This window comes from Oryzias latipes, chromosome 7 (assembly GCF_002234675.1).
Source record: "Oryzias latipes chromosome 7, ASM223467v1".
Lineage (NCBI taxonomy): Eukaryota > Metazoa > Chordata > Actinopteri > Beloniformes > Adrianichthyidae > Oryzias > Oryzias latipes.
The window spans coordinates 7,227,552-7,245,952 of record NC_019865.2 but is presented as its reverse complement, the minus strand read 5'-3'; the positions used below and the strand labels follow the sequence as shown (position 1 = coordinate 7,245,952).

Below are 18,401 nucleotides of genomic sequence, written 5' to 3'. Positions count from 1 at the left end.
TTAGGAAACTGAACGTTCTTTCTCTTTCACATGACTTTATAAAAAGTCACTTTTAAGCTGTGTCCTTCCTTCTTGCCTGAACCTGATGATTCCTCCAAACTATCACACAAATCTGCTTTCAAGTCTGTTTAGTCTTGACTCTGTTGCTCCCTGCATGTTAGAACCAAGTCTGCCTTGTTGTGTCCACAATGTAAATTTGTTGTTTACAGAGAAAGTTGTGAATGAATATGTTTTTAAAAATGGAGCACAGTAGGACGGTCTGTGTTCCATCTGTTATTATTCTGCAAATGTGACATGCATACATTAAGGAAATATCTGTCTGTGCATGCATGTCGCTCTGTGCGTGACTGGCTCTGACTGCTTTTATTTTGAAATTGTTTGTGTTCAAATCCAGGATAAAACGATAGGATGTTTGTTGAACCATTTTTAGTATGATTTTTAAGCTATGTAACTTTAAATAATTTAATTTAATATGCAGGTTATTAGAAACTGCAGTTACATTTACATTAAAATGTACTGTTTGTAAAAATACATTGAAAGTTTTGAAAGGTGCCATTCTAATAAAAGATGCTTTAGATTTTACAGCTTGTTAGCACACCTTTCAGTATGAAAATGCTTTGTTTTTGTTACTGTGATTTGCTTTTCTCTGATTTATGTAATGTATGAATGTAACTGCGTTGTCCTTGTTGTCCAGATGACAGCGTTCGGAGCCTTTCTTCATAAGGGGGCCTTCTGCAGGAACTACTTCAACCTACTTGACTTGCTTGTTGTCGGTGTGTCTCTGGTGTCTTTTGGTATCCAGTAAGTGTGATTTTGAAGTTTCTGTCATAAAATCTAAAAAGTGGCTACATTTGTTAGCCTGAATTTAAAAAATAATTTGTAAATATTACACTTTGTGTTCCCAATATTTGTATTTTATTTCTTTTAATGACCACAGATCTAAAATACACATAACAAATAAATGCTTAGTCAATGTCTTATGGCTTTCTATTTCCTCAAAATCCTCCACTGAGCATCTGACTGTCAATGTTGGGCGAAAAAGGTTTTGGGGGAAACACTAAAACGTACTTAAATCTTAAAAGGAATCATTTTTTTTAAATGAAATCTTCACCTCTAAGAAAAAAGTGACTTCCCACGAAACCTGTAATGATCTTTTGATCACTAGGATTCACTCACATGTTTTATTGACCTGTGCAGATCCTCAGCAATCTCAGTGGTGAAGATTCTCCGTGTTTTGCGTGTTCTCCGTCCACTCAGGGCCATCAACAGAGCCAAGGGACTTAAGGTCAGAGTCCACACAATAAAAGCAACAAAGTGTGTCTGAAAGAGTCTTTGCTTTGGATACACTTAGTGAGTCTTTTTGCTCTGGTGCAGCCCTATAATTCCTGCTGACATTTTTAAACTGATTTTTCTACAGCATGTGGTGCAGTGTGTGTTTGTTGCCATCAGGACCATCGGTAACATCATGATTGTCACCACGCTGCTGCAGTTCATGTTTGCTTGTATTGGAGTGCAGCTCTTCAAGGTGTGTATGCAACAGAACTCCATGTGACACTGCATTGCAATTAATAAGGAGACACATTTAACGGAGGTTCTTATACTTTTCATTTTGTGCTCCTCTTGATTTAAAACAGGGAAAATTCTATCGATGCACAGATGATGCAAAGTCCAGCCCTGAGGAATGCAAGTGAGCATTTTCCAATGTCTGTTTCAATGCCTATTTCTGCCCTGATAAATTACTAAAGACGTTTGTTTATTATTTCCAGAGGAACGTACATTCTTTACAGCAATGGGGACACAGCACTACCCATGATTAAGGAGAGGATTTGGTACAACAGTGACTTCAATTTTGACAATGTTCTCATGGCCATGATGGCTCTTTTCACTGTCTCCACTTTTGAAGGATGGCCCACGTACGTGTTTGTTCCCAACACATTACTTATTCTTCTTTTTATTTTAGAATATTTTCAATGGATTGAAGCATTAAACTTGCTTATGGTCCCAACTTTCTTGTGTTTTGCAGACTTTTGTACAAGGCCATTGACTCTAACAGGGAAAACATGGGTCCCATCTATAACTACCGCATCGAGATCTCCATCTTCTTCATCATCTATATCATCATCATCGCCTTCTTCATGATGAACATCTTTGTCGGTTTCGTCATCGTCACCTTTCAGGAGCAGGGGGAGAAGGAATACAAGAACTGTGAGCTGGACAAGAACCAGGTTGGAAGGAATTCTAAATCTTTGGGTGTGAATCCGATCAGTTGAATATTTTCTTTTAGTTATTGTGGAAAAACGAGAATTCAGAGTTCAGTTATGACAGAACACATGGGTTTGTTTCCGTTCTCCACACGTTGCAGCGTCAGTGTGTGGAGTACGCGCTGAAAGCTCGGCCTCTGCGTCGCTACATTCCCAAAAACCCCTACCAGTACAAGTTCTGGTATGTGGTCAACTCCACTGGCTTTGAATACGTCATGTTTGTCCTGATCATCCTTAACACCTTGTGTCTGGCCATCCAGGTGAGTTCTCCTTGGAAACCACCTGATCTTCTGCTTATAAACAGGCGGTACAGTTTAAGGTGCTTGTTTCATCTTTCAGCACTATGGCCAGTCTCATCTGTTTAACTACGCCATGGATATCCTCAATATGGTCTTCACGGGGGTTTTCACAGTAGAGATGATCCTCAAACTCATCGCCTTTAAACCCAGAGTGAGTGGAACATCATCTGATTGAGTTTTTTTCACAAATGACTGCATTATTTTTAACATAAACAATATTAAGTTCTTTAAAACATCAATAGTCCCCTATATATGTTTAAAGATATTGCCTTCAAGCCCTTCCACCCTCCCGATCACATCCCTCTGTAACCTTTTTACCTCTGATCCTGTCCCTCATAAACATCCCTCCCTCCCCCGTCCTCCCACTCTGGATGTGAATGCCCCCATGTTCAGGGTTATGTCGGGGACGCCTGGAATGTCTTCGACGCTCTGGTGGTGATTGGCAGTGTAGTCGACATCATACTCAGCCAGGTAGACAGACGTTAGTATGTTTCCCTCTGTCAACCTCCTCCCACTCTCCCATCGCTGCTGCTGCTGCTCTCCTTTTCTCCTCCCTCAAGCTTTTCCTCCTCCTTTACCTTCTTATTCTCCTTTTTTTTAGTCTTCTTCTGCTGAGGAAGGCAGGATTTCTGTTGCAGCAAGAATTTGGCTGTTCTGTTTCTTGTTGGCAGTCCTCCAGTGGTTCAAGTGCAGTGGACTTGTGCATTTTAGTTTCATGCAGCTTATGGGGAGCAAAAACTTTACAGTGCATGGACTAAAACACAAACTCTTGGCGTTTTTTAAAGTAACACTTTATATTTTGAAATATAAAAAAAGTTTTTTGGTTTTGTTGCCTTTAGAAAGATTAGATAGATTTTGTTATCTTACATTTTTGAGTTTAGAAGCAACCAGAAAGGAAAATATAAATATTCATCATCATCCAATAATAATATTTATCATAAACTATAATGGTGTTCTTTAGTTTGAACAAATTTAGCATCTAAATATGTTAGAAGATAAGAAATTATAGAATTAAAACACCAAGAATGTTGACTTTCATGTGCTTTTATTTCAAAACTCAGTTTTTAATGTTTAACCCTTTTCTATTTTTCACATCTCTTTTCTTCACCTCTTCTTTCTCCATCCTGTTTTTGCTGTCTCTCTCTTTTTCTCTGTTTTCTCTGTGTCTTTGTTGCCTGTGCTTGCAGAACTATTTTGCTGATGCATGGAACACGTTTGATGCCTTAATTGTTGTGGGTAGCGTGGTTGACATTGCCATCACTGAGATCAATGTAAGTAATCATTTACCACAACATGTCTTGAAAAAAAATACCCAGAGTGCTTTGTTTTGGCAGCAACACATCTTAACTTTAAATTTAAGATTAAAGCCTTTCCAGTAATGACTTTAAAGCCCCACTCCGATGATCTTTTCATCTATTGTAAAAGCGTTCCTAGCTGTCTTTTAATTATGATTGAGCCGTTTAAGCTGAAAAAAGAAGTGTTGTTGTGTAGGACATAGTTTCTGAAGAGCGGTAGAAAATTCACTCGAAATTCACCTCTGAGTTGTAGTCGGAATTGTTATCGTGGCCCCACTTCCCATTATTCCCATGTTTACAAGCTCTCCTGCTAGCTTGCAGCACTTTACTCCCCCACTCTAATATTACTGGTACAACAAAAATGGCGAGCAATACACGAGCTATCCAGATGTAAAATTTTGAGCCAGATTCCAGCTCAGACGAGGAAAACAAAGACGTACATGATCTAGTCGTCTACAAGTGATGCATCAGAATGTAGTGGAGCAGGGAGCTTGTGGCTCGTCCATTGTATTTTTTTAAGGCACAAATAAGCTTTTTTTTAAAAAAACTTTTTTTTGTCTGCTCCTGATAAAACATTTGAACATAGAATTTCTCAGAAATCAAATTTTAAACATTTTTATGTATTTTTATTCATTAAACCAATTATTATAGGAGTAAAAAAAATCACAAAGACGTGTTAAGAAACAATAAAAACAGGATTTTCATTGGTGTGGATCATTAAGATCTATCTTAATGTAAAGCTTACAATTTTAAAAAACCAATTGGTTCTTCAGACTTGAATAGACTAAACTAAAAACACAGTAAAAACAATATATGAGGATAAAAGTACTTTTTTTTTTAAAGAAACATGTTTTAAAGATTTTCATAGGCTGATAATATTCCACTGTTCTGCATGTGTTGATCAATCACACTTGTAAACTCTTCATCTCTCAATCTTATGTGCTGCTGCTGCTGCAAGGCCTCTCTGTGTCCTGGAACGCTCACCTTAACACTTTTTCATGCTCTTGCAGGCTTTTCCACATCAATATGTTGGGTTTGTCCAAAATATTTTGAGTGAAATGGTGTGTACTGTAATTTTTTTTTATTCAAACAAAAGGCTGGATCTCAATTCCCTCCCTCAACTTTTTCCCCATTTCTCTCTGTGCCTCTAAATTAAAGACCTTAGGATGTGAAAACATAAAGATGGTATTCAGGAAATAATTTGGCATTTGGAATTGTCTTTTGTTTTCAGCTCTGAAGTGAATCAGTCTTCATGTAACATCTGGCATTTTTAGTTGTGACAATATGCATGATGTGATGTATTTGTCGTAACACAATATTATACATGCACATGAAAACACCTTAGGAAGCCAAACACTTCAGTCCATACCAGGGGTCTGAAACCTTTTACAGTAAAAGAGCCATTTGATTCAGTTTCTTACTGATGGTGAGAACCGCAACACCCCACTTCAACGTTTAAAAAAATACACATGTTTGTGCTCATTAAGCCATTGCATATGGATTTTTGGATTTGGAAATAGTTTATTTCAAGAAATCAAAATCAAAAATAAAACGAAACAAGACAAACAACAGAAATATACATAAATACAGGAAAAATATCCAACTTAGGATAATTAATCATTGGAAAATACATATAAGTATGCATATGTCCACATTAGAGATGGGATTTATGGCTCTTTAGAGGAGCCAAATCTTTTGGATCAGTTCATTTTAAAGAGCCATTTAAAAGACTGGCTCATTTGGCTCTTTTTATATTTATTCACTTTAAAGAAACCAGTTTGAAGTTTATTCATTTTATCCGGAAAATAATCACAGGGAGGAATGATGAGCTGAGATCTGGATCCGAATATTTCAAATTCACATTTTCCACCAAGAATTTCTAAATGTCAATTATAGCTTTATTTGTCATGTGTGGACAAGATGTGAAAGTCTGATATGGAATCATTGTGAATATTACAGTTCCATATTCCTCTGAGTTGACAGAGATCATTATTTACCCGATGTATAAAGAGAATACTTTGAATTATGTTATTATTGCAACAGCTGAACCAGGGGTCTGCCACCTTTAATGCTTAAAGTACCATTTGGTCCAGTTTCCTACTGACAACATTAAGCTAGTGTCACAAAATCTCACTATACTGTTCATAAAAATTCACTTTATTTATGTTTTTTTGGCCATTAAGCTCTTTATTTGTAACATGTAGCTTTTAAATAGCAGTACCACATGCAACTTCCTTTCTAATTAAACAATTCTGTGTCAATAAACATCCTTCTGATGCAGCAGATGTATTTGCAGTTATATTTATAAAGCAGTTCTGTAATTGAAGAACCTTTTTCTGAACAGAACCTAGGTACTGCTGTGCAGGAGAAGATCTAATAATAAACAGTTCTGAAAAAAGATTTAATTATGATTTTACTTAGTCAACTGATGTGTGCATTTTGGAGGAATGAGTAACCACATAGGCTTTCTTAATGTAGTGTCATGTCAGGAGTGGTTTAAAAGAAGTTTATTTCACTATTATAAGATCACCCAAGTAAACTTAAATGAAGAAAATTAACGAACAAACCAATTACCTATACACAGTAAAAAACAAAACTACTTTAAAGCTCCATGCAAAAGCTTCTGATGAATAACTGTTGAAACACTTTAATGCAAGAACATTTTTAACAAAACACAAAAGGGGAAAACTCCAAAACTCATGACTACAACTCCAGAAAGACGACCTTGGGCGTGACATTGAACCCCACCTTGCCTCATGTGGTCATAGGTTGGCGCTACTGTTCGGCTACGGAGCCGCCATCAGTGTGTGAATGTGTGTGTGTATATGGCACTGTGACTCTAAAGCGCTTTGGGCCTTAGAGGAAAGTAGAAATGCGCCATAAGAGTAAACGCCATTTACCATTACGACTTAGTTTCCCCAGTTTGCATTTTAATCATCATGCTCAGTTTATCTAAATGTTAACAGTCTAAGTATAAATGACAAAACAAAAAGCTACAAGCTCATTATTTATTCATACTGTTATCATTTTTCTTTAAAGCCAAATAGCCACATTGGAGGGAGAATGAAACCTCAGGTTGCCGACCGCTAAGGGTTAAATCCATTTCATTTGACTGTTTTTTAGTTTTACGTTTTTTTGAATGTTTTTTAGAAAAAAAAGATGCCATATACATGATAGTATATGATAAGTCCCTAACTTTGGTTGTAAATTAAATGTTGTTTAATTCAAGGGGCGGAGCTGCGGGCTGGAACTGAGATTCACCTTTGGAGTAAAAGCTAAACCTATCAAAGACTGGAATTAATCACTTCTATTTATGAGTCAGGCAATAAGTAAGCATTTTATTAGGGGATGTACTCTAATTTTTGGCTCTGCATTATTTGATGCATTGGTCTAAAATGAGTGGATTTGTTTCTGCGCTGCATAAAGGAAAACATTTTCTGTAGCCACATTACATTTTATGACGTTTTGGTTTTTTCTGCTGACAAGTTCCAAGAAAACATTTGCAGGAGGAGCTTTAATAGGAGCTCTGACTCTTTTTTTCTTTTCTTTTTTTTTTTTTTACGATGCATCGATTTCGATGCATCTCTATTTCTTTCTTTGCCGTTAGATGCTGAAAATTTTGAGCTGAAGTCAATACTTGACCCAGCATTGACCTCTCAGTGGTTTAGCGATGTAATGCCGGCTTACATAACTTGGATTAACTTCAAGCTTTTGGTTTTAAGTCAACAGCCATTCCTGTTGTGAAGGTGATAGTGGAGCCAGGGGTAAGACCAAACCCCCATCTCTTTATTCAAGACCCCTCACCCGTTTTGTTATCATTCAAAAATCAAAGCATCTGCATCGTATTCTTGTGTCGCTGAGTTGAAAACATTGAGATTTTTTGTCAACCAGAACATCTGGTCTCACTTATTCTGGAAAAGTGAGTTTGTCTTTGAGCTCAATGTTTGCCAGAGTTTTGTTTTGAATCCAGGTTTGCTGCAGTTTAACCCAAGTTTTAAAAGGCTGACGTGTTTTTGTCCCGTCTGAGTGCATGGCATGACACAGGACGCAGGAAAATTGTCAGATTTTTTTCTTCTTTTCGTTCTTCATTTAAGATAAGCTTGGCTGAAGTTTTTCTGAGCATTGAATTCTCCCGTTTGTAGTGTTTGTGACATTTTCAGACCAATAACACTCCATCTCCGTGCTTGTATCAAGCATGAGAAATGAATCCCTGTCTTTTGCTCAGTTCAGCCTGTCTTCACCATCAGTTCAATGTATGTTGAGTCTGGGTTTAGCGCAGTTACTCTGCATGAACTGCACTCATTACTATTGTTTAAAGATGAAATAATTTTCTGTTGGATTAGGATTCATTTTACTACTTCAGTGGCTGACAGTTTTTTATTTTACTGGAAGCACTACATCTCTTCACTTCCTCCACCCTAGAACACAGAGGACAGCGCTCGCATCTCCATCACCTTCTTCCGCCTGTTCAGGGTGATGCGGCTGGTCAAACTGCTAAGCAGAGGGGAGGGAATCCGGACTTTGCTGTGGACTTTCATCAAATCCTTCCAGGTGAAGAAGTCAGAAATGTACCTGACAAATGTTTTTTTTTAAGTCTGTAAGACTGCTGGGGAAGACACAATTTCACGTTGAGAATGCACAAAACTCTGCATAGAACTTCAAAGACTTTAGAAACCTTAATAGCGTGGCCTTGTTTTTACAGTTCAAATGTTAAAAGGGTAGCTTGGCTGTCCAACAGCCTCCTCAAATGGAGACTTCTTTAAATTCAATAATATTTTAAAAAGTCGTTCATGCACAGAGATGATTTATTACTTTGGGTTTGTTTATGTCAAACATAACTAAAATAATCCTTTATATGAACACAAATGATCAGAATGAATCTTTTTCCTGTTGTCAGTTTGCATTTTAAATAAAGAGGTTCTATTTTGTTCCCTCCAGGCGCTTCCATATGTCGCCCTTTTGATTGCCATGCTGTTCTTCATCTATGCTGTGATTGGAATGCAGGTAATGCAAGAATGGAAGCTGTTAAAATGAAAGCTAATGACAATTCTAAGTGAGATTATTTCATTTTTACAACACTTGGTTTATCCAATCTAATGCTTTAGGTTGGTGAATTCCTTTTTTTTTTAATATTGTTTATTATTCATGTTGTTTTACAAGGAAATGTGCAACATTATCAAATCAAATCAAATCAAATCAAAACAAAACTTTATTTGTATAACACTATTTCAAAGTGCTTCACATAAAAAAACAATTGAATTATAAAACAAAAAACAAGACATTGCACAAAAATATGAATATAACCTGTACAAACAACACACACACACACACATGCACATACACATACAAACCCCATGAAAAGCATACAACAAATCACTAAAATGATGCAAACCTGGCTTTGTATTGAATATTTTTAATTTTTGGAATAAAATTCATGTTGGAGACAAAAAAATGCCCAGATTTCTAACACACCCAGAGTTTGATTTCTAGTTCAAATAAAACAATATCTCTTGTCTTCAGAACCGATCACTAAATCCTGTGTTTTAGTGATCGCTCAACCCTTCTTTGGGCTTAAACAATTGGAACAGAATGAAGACATGTTTTCTTATGTAATCTGTGCCATTTACATGAGCACAAAGGTGACATTAATAATAGAAACAACAAATCTTTCAAAACTGTGTATTTCTATATTTCTGTCCCCTCCCTAACCCCTCCTGGTCTCCAGCTTTGTGTGTATGTCCTAGTTCATTTCTTTGCTTGAATTGATCTAATATTCTATCTGTAAACATTTTTCTAATGTGACTGTTTGTAGTTTCGTTCAATGTAGTGTCCAGTGAGTTCCATAGATTTACCACATAAGCTGATATGTGTGTCTGTCTTGAAGTTGTGTGTGCAAACAGACATCTTCTGAAAAAAAAAGAAAAACCTCAATGAATAATGTTTGGTAGAGTTTTCAACTTTGCTTTTAAAATAAAGTTTTCAAAATCAGCTAAACATCAATTCTGAATTGTGAATGCTGTTAATGCTTTAGATGTGGTTTTTTTTTTTTTTGGTGCTTTTAGGTGTTTGGAAAAATTGCAATGGTGGACGGGACCCAAATTAACCGCAACAACAATTTTCAAACTTTTCCTCAGGCTGTCCTGATGCTCTTCAGGTTTGAGTGTTTTTTTAACTTGAGCTGTTTGCATCAGGATATTATAAAAGTCATCACATACTGTAAATGGAAAAAAAAAAAAAAGGTTTTCTTTAGAGGATTAAGGATGGTTTCCGTTCGTTTTCAGGTGTGCAACTGGAGAGGCATGGCAGGAGATCATGCTGGCTTGTCTGCCAGGCAAGCTGTGCGACTCAGAGTCGGACTATAATCCCGGAGAGGAGAGAACCTGTGGCAGCGGCTTTGCAATCATCTATTTCATCAGCTTCTACATGCTTTGTGCTTTCTTGGTACTTCTTAGACAGATCTCTGCGTTTAGGGACATCAGTGTTTAATCACAGAATTCAACTTGAAACACCTTTAAACCCAACAATAAAACGTTGACATGTTCTTGTTTCAGATTATCAACCTTTTTGTAGCCGTCATCATGGACAACTTTGATTATCTGACTCGTGATTGGTCCATTCTGGGGCCACACCACCTGGATGAGTTCAAAAGAATCTGGTCGGAATATGATCCGGAAGCCAAGTGCGTACATGAAGCCGATTTTTCATGTCATTCTTTGATTGTTTTTGTGCTTTTCTGTACATTAACGTAAATATATGTTTTACAAATGGGATTATAAAGACATAATTGTGTTAACGACCTTCTAAAGGAAGGAAACATTATTAATTATGCAAACATTTACCTTCTATTGAATATTTGTGTGTTTGTTCTAATATGAACTGCTCATGGGATAATAATGTGTTTTTTTATATGAATGTATCTTGATGCTAGGGGCAGGATAAAGCATCTTGATGTGGTAACTCTGCTGCGGAGAATTCAGCCTCCTCTGGGCTTTGGGAAGCTCTGCCCTCACAGAGTGGCCTGTAAGGTGGGTTTCCACACAGATGCGCTCCACAGACTGTAAATCCCCGTCTTGTAAATGATCATTTTATGCCTCCAGGTTGCTCTAAAGTTTCATTTGTCTTGCAGCGGCTGGTTGCTATGAACATGCCCCTCAACAGTGACGGGACGGTCATGTTTAATGCCACCTTGTTCGCTTTGGTCCGCACCGCTCTCAAGATCAAGACTGAGGGTGAGTGTGCAGCTCGCAGCAGTTTTTGAATAGTATTTAACCAAAGTGTTCAGACACTCTTCAGACTTCTCTTTTATGAAATAAGGCGTGTTTGGCAATCTTTAGTTTTTAGCAAGCTGGCAGGTTTTAGGCTGTTTTTCTCACATTGTCACATCATTCCTCTTCCCTCATTCTCTCTAATATCATATAATCCCCATCTAGTTGTAAACCAGATAGTGTACTCCTGACGGAAAAATTGAACATGAATGCTCTTTATTTCCTGTAACATTTGTGCTTTTTTGTTGCTGTGTGTGTCTTTGTTGCCTCTAACCGAAGTGTTGACGGTGTTTTTCTGCTGTATCTAAGGTAACTTGGATCAAGCAAACGAGGAGCTGCGGGTTGTCATTAAGAAGATCTGGAAGAGGACGAGTATGAAACTCCTGGATCAAGTGGTGCCTCCCGCTGGTGGTCAGTTGTCATTACACATGCAAGCACACAAAAAACATCAGCCAAGGAAGGCTTTTATCTCCTGGTTTCACTCAGCTCTGACTCGTTCCCACTGATGATCCACTTATCTGGTGCTCACAAATTAACTTTTTTATCTTGAAGACGTGTCTGACTGAGCATCAAACCTAGTCTTTTTGTCTATTTAAAAATCAAACTGGCTTATGTGACTTAATGGAAGAAACATTAACTTAAAGGGTGACATTTGATTAAAATAAAATGACTTAAGTCTTAGCTTTAAGTAAATATATTTTAATTATAGGTAATTATCATTTAAAATAAGCAGATAAAAGATTCCAACAGAACAAAACAAGTGTAAGTAAATATATTTACCAACATTTTTCTCTGTTAGCAAACTTTTTTTAGAAGTGGATGTTTTTTCTAAGAACAAATTCAGTCACAAATTATAAAAAAAAACAAAGCAATAATTAGGAATAAATGTAGATCTTGAACAAGTTTGTTTAAATCTTTGGGGAAAAAACACTTGTTTTGAATAGACTGCTGTGCTTCATTTATCAGATAAACATTTCGGTTAGTAGTAAGTTAGTTAGTTGGACAGTTTTATTCAAGTGGATTTTATGATTCACTGAATCTGCAGTCAACAAACTCAAATGTCCTCACCATGCCAACAAATCATGAAGGTTATATAATGTTACTTCTTACAAATCTGTAAATGTGTCACTAAAACTTTGCCTCTTCCTGGTGTTCAGTTATTTGAAAAAAGGTCAACACTCAGCCAAGATAAAATAGTATTTTATCAAGATTGAACGGACAAAGAAGGGTTTATCCGGAGTTGTTTTGTTAGGAAGAAACGTCAGTGCTTTAGGAATTCTTTTGAATCGTCTTGTTTAGATCTGAGCTGCCTTCTAATCTTCATAGCCTTGACTTTTCTGCCAGACTTTTGGCGTGTCTGGTTTCCCAGAAACTTTTGTCCTGTATTACACAAGAAGTATTTCATGTTTACACAGCTGCCATTGAAAGACACCTGTATTATGTTCCATTATCCTGCATGAAACGTGAAACCTGAACTTCATGAATACTGCTGTTCATTCAGCAACAGCAGTAATAAATATTGGCCAGGGTTTTTAAATCAAAATCTTTGCTAATTTAGAATATTTTTCTTCTTCGTTGCACTTTCTTGAACAGGTATCTGTAGGAAGATGTAGGTTTGATAAGTATTTCTTAAGTGATCTGCAAACCTGTGATGAGGTACAAATGTGTGATGTCAGGATGGGAGTAGTTCTGCGATATGTAAGCCTGTGTGATTTCAGGGGAAGCGAACAAAATAGAACTTCTGGTTTATTTATTTAAAAGGGAATAAAAAAAAAATTAAAAGTAAGAAACTACTTTTAGATGGACGTAGAAAGATTTTCATCAGAGAATGAGCGGTCTTCCTGATTTCTCATTATAACCTTTAAAGACCCATTCCAATGAAAATAGTGCTTTTAGTGTTTTTAACATGTTCAAAATGAAGAACAAAATGAAGCATAAAATTGTCTATCGGGGTGTTTCTTTATCCAAATTGTGGTGAATCAGGAGCAGAAGAAAAAAATGCCGTTTGAAAAAGCCTGTAGGTATGAAGCAGCCGCTGCAATCAGCAGGCTACAAGCTCCCTGCCCCGCTCTGTTCCAGTGCATCCACTTGCAGACAAATAGATCCTCGTTTGAGCTGGTATCTCAAAACCGTGCGGCTGGACAGTTCCGATATTGCTTGCTATTTTTGTTGCGCCGGTATTGTTAGGTTGGGGTTGTAAGAGGCTGTAAGATAGCTCTAGATTGCGTAAACAAAGGGAAGATGGGACGTCAGGGCGGGCTTATTCTGTGCCAACAGACTCCCTCACAACTCAGAAGTGAATTTCTGATCATCTGCTGACACTCTACACAAACTATGTCCTAGAAAACAACAGGTTTTTTGATTTAGGCTAAAAACGACAATCATAATAAAAGGACCACCGGGAACAATTTCCATTTAGGTCAAAAGGTGATTGGAGTGGGACTTTAAAACATCACAGCTGCCAATATTTTTCCACTAATTCACAATTCTTTAAAATCGTTTGCTGTCATTTTGTCTCTATCAGATCTTCAACCTGTACAGATGCATATTTTTTCTCTCTTCTGCACACTTATATTTTGAAAACACTTCTTCAGTCAAAAGTTATAAAAACTTCCATTTAACCAAAAAAAAATCCTCACAAAGCTTGTTGCAGAATATTATGTTAACAAGAATGTCACTTTGTGCTGACTGCGCAGCTTTTGCACTATACTTTTATCAGTTGCTTAAGGTCGGCTTGACTGCATGGCTTAGTGTTTATTAGCTGGCCAACCCCCCTTTTCTCGATTTATTTTTTTAACGTAGTGTCTGTCCAGCTTTTTTCTTGCACAGCTTCCTCTGCTTTCAGCCAGTAGCTCTCTTCCTTTCTCTTTCTGCCGTCCTGAGCTCTTTGGAGTAGTTCTGTTTTAGTCTGGTGGCATGAAATTGCTGCTACCTCTTTGTGAAAACTTGAACAAGCTGTATTTCAAGAGAGAATCAAAACACAGTCTTCATGAGTTAGCGTAGGTATTATACCTTTACAGAAAATACACAAACATTTTCTTAAAAATGCAAATATTGTGTAAGTGCTATAACAGTTATTCAAATACACTGATTCAGAATCAAACTTTAATTTGTAAGAAATGTTCTCAGTTTTCTGATTTGTAATTATTTGGAATCTGCCGTTTTCTTAGTTTGTTCTGTCCAACTCAACCGTAACTGGACCGAACAAAGTAAAGTTTGAAGCTTTTTTGGGTCCCACCATAAGTTCACATACCTGCCAATACGATTGTTCATTGTTATACATTTATAGATAGATAGATAGATAGATAGATAGATATAATTTATTCCAGACTCATGGTCCAATCAGTAAAAAGGAGTACACAGACCTACTGCATTAAAAATACACAGTGTCAAGAATACACAAGTTGAGGTATGGTTAATAAAAAATAAATAAATTAATTAAAAAGGATAAGAATAAATACCAAAAAAAATATTACTCATACATAACACACCATAAAAAATTAGTAACAGAATTAGTAACATGAATATAACATTATAAATGTTTTGTTCATTGTATCCACTGTTTTCGGGAATAAAGCAAGGGGATCAACAGTAAAATTATCCCTTTTGCAACCTCTCTCTAGGGGTTTTCAGTGTAGCTGCAGCCGTTGGTACTTCCTAATTCACAGTAAATTTGGGGGCAGAAGGCGGAGGCTTTGAAAAATCTGACATCTCCACCTTTACATTAGCTGTTTCTCTCTTGGGAATAGAGCCTTTGGTAATGGAAGGTCTGACTGGGTCAGATTACGTAGAGGAACCTTTCAGGTGCTTTAAAATGAATCGTCCACCATCATTACCATCCCCAACCATTTTTGGGTTTCATCTTAAAGCACCAAATGTGTTTGTCAGCTTCTCTTAAATTACTTGGTCAATTTAAGAAGGATGGCGGAAAAATGAAAAGTTTCCTACATATCCTGACTCAGCTGACCTCTGTTCACCCATATCGGTCCCCAGTCGGCTTCAACTACAGCTTATCTGAGAGAATCAGACCCCTGCTTGAGTAGCCTTCCTGCATGGCAGACATGTGTGTAGTCACAGGTTTTCTCTCAGCTATAGGTCATAGATCTGACTTTAATTTCCATGTCCTTTGCTCGTTTCTTGCATGCACTTCTCGCTTCAGATTTAGCTGTTTTGGGATGTGTTTTGTGGAAGTTTCTTCCTCGTCTGCTTGTCTGTCCCTACATTGCATTCTGGTCTCAGGTCAAAAATTGCCCTTATATGTGTCTGCTTATGTGCGAGTGAATGTGCCAGTAGACTATACCAGAGTAACTGTGCATGCCAACTTTGCTTGAACACAACAAATATTCAAAAGATAATTGTTTTCTAGACGATTTTATGTAGGTTTTTTTTAGAATATATTATATGTTTAAAGCTCAGTGAGAGTTTCTGGTAATTTGTGAATATTATAGGCTTTATCTTGATTGGTTATTTCTAGACGTGGTGTCATGTTTTGTCTTTTGTAGCACTGCTGCTTAGCATAATGGTAAGAGTTCAAGGGCTATTGGGAAAGTCAGTGCTGGTGTTCAGGTGTTAGTATGTCAGTGTTGTGGTCCTGATGCTGGAGGCTCTGGTGTGTGTGGTCTGTTCACTCAGATGACGAGGTAACAGTGGGGAAGTTCTATGCCACCTTCCTGATACAGGACTACTTTAGAAAGTTCAAGAGGCGCAAAGAGCAAGGGCTCGTGGGAAGACGATCATGGGAGAGGCTGAATACCACTTTGGCTCTGCAGGTAAGTGAAGCAATATTTGAGCCCGTCTCAGATAAACACATTGATGAAAATGAATTATTGTATGTGTTATTACAAAAATAAACATCACTGACATTTAAAAATGTCTTGATAGAGACTTGCATTCTGTCAGCAGCACTTCCCAAATTCAGATAAAAACACCAAAAGCATGTCTGTGTCCTACTTATACGTGGGCTCCACGTGGGGTTGGTCACATGTGGCTTATTTAAGCTTTTCCTGGCCAAAACCCAAAGGCTTGACCTGCAAATCCTCATGAACACGTCTGTCCCTCAGGCCTGTTCCAGGGTAAAATCCTCGTATTTGGGTGTGTCTGTGACTTCATCACAGTGGTTTTTAAACCTGATATTTCTATAATCTTACTGAAAACCAATGTGAACAGAGAGATCTTTAGAGGAAGAGTTCTAAAATCTCCACTCCTGGCAGTACTGAGGAAGTCTAACTTTTTCCCCACGATACAGTGGTAATGTGTTTAGTATTGAAATGAATGCCACAATAAAGTAACTTTTTTAAATGTTAAATTTCCAGTTGTCAGCATTTTGACATGGTCCTTTCTGTATCACTTATCTTGACAAATGAGCTCTAATATCTACCTTTTGTTTTTTTATCACTTGTTCATAATTTCTAACATATTTTTGTAAAATTATTACCTATTTACCAAAATATTTCTCTTCCATTCCTAGAAATGCAAACACCCGAGCTACTTATTTAGATTGAAACAATGCTGTAAAGCCACTTTTATCATTGACTGACATTCATGTTAAAGTCTTTTAGTCAACAAATGACCCAGAAGCCAAACTCGACTCCACAATCACCATTAAATGCTGCTGACATTTCAAAAGACTTATAATTTGACAGAACGCATTTCCAAACAGTCTTTTTCCCCAAAACAAAGTTTGCTTTTGCTTTTTGACGCCCACCATTGCTGCACTACACGTATTCGCGCATGCATGCAAATGCTTCTTACAACACAAACGTTTGATATTAAGAATGCGGTTTTTGCAGGCCGGCTTGCGCACGCTTCACGACATTGGACCAGAAATTCGTCGAGCCATATCATGTGACCTACAGGAGGAGGGGCTAGTAGATGTGACTGCTGAGGAAGAAGAGGAAATCTACAGGGTAAAAGCCTAGTACTAATCATCCTAACACGCATTTCATTATAGTTCTTGCAATTTAAAAGCCTAGTGTATATCGTGCAAAAACAATTTTTCTGATCTTTTAAATGTATGACAATGTTTATGCCTCACAAAAACAATCCCAAAGCGTTTTTCCCCCCATTTATTGATTTATGAGTATTCCTCTATAACCCTGTTCTCTGAGCACCAGCCCCTCCCAATCTACTAAAACGAGCAGCTTCTGACATTATGATGTAGATAAGTGAGGAACAGCCCCTTCCAGGAAGAGTCTGCGCTGCCAGCACTGACTCCAGGCTAACACACACCCACTTTCTCAGCGAAACTAGTGGTTATTGGCAAAAGCAACAAAAAGGCACACCCATCTTTGTTTTCGCGGGTGAAATGCAGACACGCTGCTAAGGCCGAGTCTAGGTTGATGTCAAGAAATGCGTGGCACCCACATGGAGCTAATGGTGGTGCCTCAGAGATCGAGTTGTCTTACTTCCAGGTAGGGAAATGAGCTGCGAAAATAACTAATATATTTTTAAAAAAAGTGTTCTTTAGCGTGCCAAAGGTAATATATTATCATAAATATAGTTTACTCTGAAAGGCTGAAGGAAACCACGATATAGGCCCCTTAAAGGATAAGTTATCTTGTTAAAATATCCCTCAATGAAAATGACAATTATCCATTTTATTTTCTTGAATTTCTTTTTCTTCTGGCTTCTATTTCTACAGCGTAATGGCGGTCTTTTTGGAAACCATGTTGACTGTGTGAGTGGGGACCAGCAGGGCTCTCACCCCCCCACCACTGTCACACAGCGGCCGCTGCAGATCCTGCCCTTTTCCTGCAGTGCTTCAATCGCACCCACCCAGAACAACAGAACCAGCAGCAGTGGCAGAGAAGGAGATGAAGAGTATAACCATCATCAAACTCCTCTGCCTGACGGTTCCCCTCGCTGTAACTTCACAGTCCATCGGTCCCCAATACCCTCCAACGCCAACCTCAATAATGCCAATGTGCCCTCGCTCCTCTCTACAACACCTGGGGGTCAGCAGAAGTGTTTATTACAGAGAAGTTGCCCGTCCTCCACCCGAAACAGATCACCCACCACGTACAGCAAAGCGCTGCACAACAAACTGTGGAAGTCTCACTCCACAAGGTTGGTCCATTCATAGAAAACGGATGAAATAGTTCTCTTCACTGTAATAGACAATAACCTTTTTACTCTGGTGTGTTCAGCCAATGACCGAAACATCAATTGAGCAAATTTAGCAGTTTAGCATAACAATTCATTAAAATGTTAAGTAAAGCTTTTTGATAATGCAAATTTAGTATTGTCTGTAAATGAGAACTGGAAAGAGTGAGTGTGACATCA

General features: G+C 37.7%; 1 protein-coding gene across 28 annotated transcripts in view; it reads left to right on the top strand.

The window, feature by feature from the left end:
• Positions 1–18,401, top strand: part of cacna1d (calcium voltage-gated channel subunit alpha1 D) — an 86,743-nt gene that overhangs the window by 53,554 nt on the left and 14,788 nt on the right. For 11 of the 28 annotated variants that reach the window (XM_023956442.1, XM_023956439.1, XM_023956450.1 and 8 more), the window contains 22 exons: positions 695–801; positions 1,198–1,285; positions 1,418–1,525; positions 1,635–1,687; positions 1,767–1,913; positions 2,024–2,225; positions 2,363–2,521; positions 2,601–2,711; positions 2,954–3,031; positions 3,748–3,831; positions 7,578–7,619; positions 8,278–8,406; positions 8,794–8,859; positions 9,918–10,009; positions 10,137–10,296; positions 10,407–10,534; positions 10,784–10,880; positions 10,982–11,084; positions 11,430–11,531; positions 15,753–15,889; positions 16,910–17,026; positions 17,761–18,185. In XM_023956442.1, coding sequence (XP_023812210.1) covers positions 695–801; positions 1,198–1,285; positions 1,418–1,525; positions 1,635–1,687; positions 1,767–1,913; positions 2,024–2,225; positions 2,363–2,521; positions 2,601–2,711; positions 2,954–3,031; positions 3,748–3,831; positions 7,578–7,619; positions 8,278–8,406; positions 8,794–8,859; positions 9,918–10,009; positions 10,137–10,296; positions 10,407–10,534; positions 10,784–10,880; positions 10,982–11,084; positions 11,430–11,531; positions 15,753–15,889; positions 16,910–17,026; positions 17,761–18,185 — 2,735 coding nt within the window. The remainder of the gene's footprint in view (positions 1–694; positions 802–1,197; positions 1,286–1,417; positions 1,526–1,634; positions 1,688–1,766; positions 1,914–2,023; positions 2,226–2,362; positions 2,522–2,600; positions 2,712–2,953; positions 3,032–3,747; positions 3,832–7,577; positions 7,620–8,277; positions 8,407–8,793; positions 8,860–9,917; positions 10,010–10,136; positions 10,297–10,406; positions 10,535–10,783; positions 10,881–10,981; positions 11,085–11,429; positions 11,532–15,752; positions 15,890–16,909; positions 17,027–17,760; positions 18,186–18,401) is intronic. The other 17 variants (XM_023956452.1, XM_023956457.1, XM_023956456.1 and 14 more) reach the window with 6 other exon arrangements.